The 5,642-nt window shown below is 39.8% G+C and overlaps 2 protein-coding genes across 2 annotated transcripts; one reads left to right on the top strand and one right to left on the bottom strand.

The window, feature by feature from the left end:
• The first annotated feature begins 27 nt into the window (after positions 1 to 27).
• LOC106330261 (uncharacterized protein At4g04775-like) lies at positions 28 to 519 on the top strand. The gene is made up of 2 exons (XM_013768763.1): positions 28 to 183; positions 265 to 519. Exons 1-2 carry the CDS (start codon positions 28 to 30, stop codon positions 517 to 519), a joined length of 411 nt encoding a protein of 136 aa, XP_013624217.1.
• A 1,655-nt stretch (positions 520 to 2,174) lies between these two features.
• Positions 2,175 to 4,720, bottom strand: LOC106330260. The gene is made up of 4 exons (XM_013768762.1): positions 4,488 to 4,720; positions 3,821 to 4,373; positions 2,852 to 3,598; positions 2,175 to 2,567 (listed from the first exon to the last, which is right to left on the bottom strand). Exons 1-4 carry the CDS (start codon positions 4,718 to 4,720, stop codon positions 2,175 to 2,177), a joined length of 1,926 nt encoding a protein of 641 aa, XP_013624216.1.
• Positions 4,721 to 5,642: the final 922 nt, after the last annotated feature.

Here is a 5,642-nt window from a genome sequence, read left to right as displayed (position 1 = left end):
GTTTCTGAAATTGTTTTGAGAATCAAAATGTCTTCTTCATCCTGCGTTTCAAGAAATTCTCACAAACGCCGTTTGAACGCGGAAAGAGGAACGCCGAAACAGTGTTGGTGTGGTGAACCCTGTTACATTTCTACATCTGGAACCTTTACAAATCCAGGAAGATTGTACTATTGCTGCGGAAAAGTATATAATAAGGTTCGTTTTGGTTCTTATTTCGCATGTTCTGTAACGTAGTACTTAGATCTGGTTATATTGTGAAAACAGAGACATTTATTCAAATGGGCGCATGATTGTTTGGTTGAAGAGGTTGATGATATTAACTCACTGATAAGTGGCATGAACAAAGACATCTCGGAATTCAGACTTAACGTTGCTCAGTTGGAGAAAGAGATTGAAGTAATGAAGACGGCGTCTGAGGGAAAAGGAGAAGAATGTATGAGTCAGGGTCGGTGTTTGAGGAATGTGTTTGTTTGTGGGGTTGGAATGTCGTTACTTTGCTACTACTACTACTTTGTTTAGTAATGTTTTTTAAGTCAGCCTACGATTAATGTAACTCAGACTTAACGTATTAAAGTATCTCAGTTGTAAAGTAACTCAGCCGTTATGCATAAAGTAACTCAGTTGGAAAGTGTAAAGTAACTCAGTCGTGCAGCCGTAATGTATGAAGTAACTCAGTCGTAATGTATAAAGTAACTTAGCGGTAAAGTGTAAAGTAACTCAGCTAACTCATCATTGTTTATACCACAACGAAGATTATCACTCACCCACTTTCATTATTAATGGGACGTTTCCACTTGCTTGATTGGATTGAGTTGTCGATTAATGGTGGCGCGTGTTTAAAATATCGAGGCTAATTATTACTCCATCCGTTCGTTTGTAATTGACGTTTTACATGTCTGCACGTAAACTAAGAAATCTGAACGTTTTGCAATGCACGTGAATGAACCTCTTTTTTCAAGTGTTTAATGCATAATAAATCAGCCGTGATAAAACAGTAATGCAGCCGTAATTGAACAATAAATCAGCCAAAAGAAACAATAACTAAACCTTCATTACATTCATTTGAACTTAAAAAGAAAATAGCACAGAACTTAAAAAGATAAGGTACTGATAGATTACATCTTCACCACTTCCTTGTGTCCCTAATAATGCTTATGGGTTCAAAATCACGTAAAAACAAGCCAAACTCTTTGATCCAGAAACAGCGCTCACACATGTTGTCATCCTTAGTCATATCAAGGTGCCACAAGCAGAGACATTGTCGCCACACATGGGTTGCACATTGGCATCTGTAGGAAGACGGAACAAACTTTGAAATGAACAGCGCCCTATTTTGGCGGAACTCGTTAGAATGCCACAAACCCCATCCCCATTTTACAGATCACACTAGTTTCCCTATCCTCTGAACCCATTCTCTTGGAATGCCATGAAAATACTGCCCATCACATAAAAAGATTGCTTGAGTAATTGTGTGTGTATACACAGCACGCTCATATCCTGCATCTGCTGCACGCTTCATGAGAGAAAGGTCTTCTTCTTGAAGGCCGAATGTGAAGTAGAACTTGTACACCCTTTATATAAAGTGTGCTTGGATTTCCCTCAGCGTAGCAAGATTTTAACAACTGCGAAGGAATATTGAATCCCTAGGGAATGGATAAGACATCGTAAAAATAGTATACACCACGCCGCTCTGCTAAAGCTTTCATCAACTTGGACGATGCTTTGAGGCCATAGAGTTCTTGGAAGGAGTTACGGGCCACACGTTCAACCACCAACGCCTGGATTTCTTCAGGCAATTCAAGAAGAGGGAAATATTCCATTTAGATAGAGAGAGAAGTTGTGTAAAAAATAGAGAGTTGAACATATAATTGTTCGAGAAATGCCTTATTTATACAGCCGTTTATTGACTTCGCGACGTTTGGAATTTTGGGCGGGAATTATGAAAATCCCTAATCCAGCCATAATATATATAAATGAAAACAAAAACCCAGCCGTAATTCAAATACATGAAAATCCCTAATCCAGCCGTAATATATATAAGTGAAAACAAAAACCCAGCGGTAATTCAAAAACATGAAAATCCCTACAACACTTGCTTACATCGGACAAGTTTTCGCATTATGGCCACTCTGTCTACATCGAGAACATGTGTGTTCTTTTCTAGGATGTTTGTTTTACAGTGCAACTTCTAAAGCAGATTTCATCCTATTTTTATTAGGTCTTCCTGGTTGTTGACGAATATACGGGGGCAAGCACGGTTGGTTTGCCACGATTTCTGGAACAGGTTGCGCTTCGTCAGCCGGCATGATAGATTCGGCGTATGCGCTCACCAAATATTCACTGTTATAGTACGGACTGCACAGGAATATACGACAAACAGTGTTGTACTCCGCAGCTGCGATTGCGTGTACACATGGTAATTTCTCGTGTTCGAAACGCTGACATGTGCACTTTCGCTCTACCAAATTAACAACATTCAAAGACTCGCTAGAAGATCCATATTTAACTTCAGTGTGATGATCATCAATCCTTTGGACCGTCAATTCTCTGGCGGCAGTTACACGACCCTATTAACAAATATGAAACGACTGAGTTATTACATATTACGGCTGATTTAAGAATTATAATGGCTGACTTATGAATTTTATGAAACGGCTGACTTAAGAATTTTATGAAACGGCTGACTTAAGAATTTTATGAAACGACAGACTTATTTTTACTGTTACGACTGATTTACATGTAGTAGTTTCTCGACACCACGCGTAAGCGTCGTTGGCTCCGATCTGGCATCCTCTCAACATTCAGCAAACCATCTGGTCATCATAACCCGTATCGATTCTAATATTCAAACAATGTTTAGACCTCTAGCATGCGACAATGCTCTGTTCATTGATTTCACTATGTTTGTAGTCATCGAATTGTACCTCTCGCCCGGGAAATGAACACGCGTCCACAGGCGGACATCAGCTCTTTGGAGGTAGCCGTGGAGTGCAGGATGAATCGCTTCAATCTCCTCGAAAATCGCAGTAAAGTCAGACTTCCTAAAACATCTTGCCGCTTTCTTCACCAAACGGAATGCTTCTTTTCCTTTGTACTGTCCCAATATGTTCTTATATAAATGGTAGGTGCATATTCCCCGAGCAGCCAACGGATACACATTTCTAATTGCTTTCCCTATCGAGCGATACATGTCCGAGATTATCGCAAGACCCTCGTCGTCAGGAATCAGAAGTTTTAGTTGCGTAAAAAACCAATGCCACAAATCATCATTTTCTGTGTCAACCACTGTGAAGGCTATTGGAAAAATCTGGAAGTTACCGTCCTGAGCTAGTGCTGTGAGTAGCGTCCCTTTGTATTTACCATTGAGAAACGTACCGTCGACTACAACACCTTTGTGCATGAAAGGAAACCCATTAACGCTCGCACCAAAGGCAAGAAACACATACATGAATCTTCCAAGCTCATCGATTTGAAGACGCGTAACTGTACTCGGATTTGCCCTTCTTATCATGTATAAGTAAGAGCGCAAGCTTTCAAACCCACACTCAGGTGTTACCTCATCGATTTCCCTTGCAAATTTCAGCGTCCGGTGTGATTTCTAATAATCCATCTGTTCACATGAAAAATGATCCTTATTACTCAGCCACATCAAATAATTAAGACAGCCATAATGTACTGAATAACTCAACCCTATTTTACTATAACTCGGCCGCATCTAAATATACAGTAACCTAGCCGAATTGTATGATTATGTCAGCCTGTACATTTGTCATTACTCAGCCGTGTCGTTAAAATAACTTAGCCACAACAAAGTAATTACCTTTATACCAAACTGCTTAGTGCTAGCTATTCCGACGCTCATAGGGCGAACGGCCGGACCAACGTCGCCGAGAAAGTTCTTGTACAACATACCTAAAATATCTGGTGTTGCTTTTCGAGGTCGATTAGAACGCTCTGTGCAGGAACATGTATGCTTCGAACCGTAAATACGAACAAAAAACGCCTTGGATTCTCCTAAGGTAGAAGCACAAACTCTCCAGAGACATCCATCAACCCAACATTTAACAACGTATGATGTCGGGGTTGATGTTTCTACATCAAAATCAAATTTATACCTCACTGTAAGAAGTTTCAGTCGTCTCTCCAAATCGTCTTTACTATCGTATCGTTGACCTACCGCAATGTCTATCGACGACATCTCCAAACTTAGAACCTCCAAATTCCCTTTAGATCCCCTCATCGAGAAGTTCTGATCTCTCTTCTTGGGAGGTAGAGTTGGTGAATCTTTGTCATCTGTAGGGGACTCACCATATGAGCTGAAGTTATCATCTTCAGATGACGCATCGTCTGAATCGTCGAATATATCAAATCGGCTTTCAAATTCATCATCTTCTTCGTTTTCTTCGCCTATTTCATCTTCTCCGACCACGTCATGTTTTTCTCCTTCGACATTATTTGAGCAGTCAATCACATTGTCCTCTTGTTACTTCTCTAAACTGTAACTATCGTAACTCCCACTGTAATTTTCGTCTCTGGACTCAACTACTGAAGCTTCTGCTTCTGCTTCTGAGCTAAAGCTCAAAAATGTTTTACTCTTCTCGCTTGCTCTGTTCTCCGTAATCTCCACACAGAGATGTAGTTGTTCGATTTTCTTCAGGCTTAGAAAACCTTGCAATTGTCGAGTATTGGACACGTAAACTGGGGGAGTGTCGTGCGCCATCTTTTTCAATGCTCTATTCGAGAACATGTAGCTAAGCTGAATATGATCCTTCAAATCATTCAATCTGTAATCATCGAGAACAGACTTTGCGAAATCTTCATGTGTTGTTTTCTCATTTAAATGAAGAACTTTACACCCTCTACTGTCGACGTTGAATACATATTTGTTTTTCTTAATCCAGTTACCGGAAACAATAATTACCGGATCCATAACCAATTGAGAAAGATGAAGACGATAGATAACTAAGATGAAGAAGAACATGAACAGTCTCATAAAGCAAGTTATAAATTTTGTTCGTTAGTGATGACATGGCAAGGAGTTTGTTGACATGGCGGATTCCAAGTCTGTATCTTGGATTTTTTTTACAAAATTCAGCCAAAAAGTTAACATTACCTCAGCCTTTAAGTAACAATAACTCGGCTATCACGTATTTAATTAACCCAGTTATGCTCGAGTTTAATAACACTCCAAAATATCTCAGTCATTATGAAATTAAAACTCAGCCGTAATTGAAGAGAACTCTTTTTACAAAAATCAGCCGTAATTAAAAGAAAACAACTCAGTCATAATGTAAAATATAAACCAGCCGTAATAATGTCACAGCAAAGAACATAAAAAGAGAAAAGATTCTGATAGAATGCATCTTCACCACTCCCTTGTGTCCATAATCACACTCATCAGTTCAAACTCACGGAAGAAGAGCCCCAACTCTTTGATCCAGAAACAGCGGTTACACATTTTGTCACCCTTACTGTTTTCAATGTACCACAAGACCCAATCTCGCTCCATAGCAGGAACACATTGGCAACTATAAAACGATGGAACAACAGTTGAAACGAACTCGTCCCTCTTTGCCAGAAACTCGTCACTGTGCGACAAACCCCATGCCCATTTTAGAGATCGAACTAGTTTCCCGATCCTG

Source organism: Brassica oleracea, chromosome C3, assembly GCF_000695525.1.
Source record: "Brassica oleracea var. oleracea cultivar TO1000 chromosome C3, BOL, whole genome shotgun sequence".
Taxonomy (NCBI): Eukaryota; Viridiplantae; Streptophyta; class Magnoliopsida; order Brassicales; family Brassicaceae; genus Brassica; species Brassica oleracea.
Note: the sequence above shows the minus strand (reverse complement) of the source record. Positions and strands in the feature narration are given on the sequence as shown.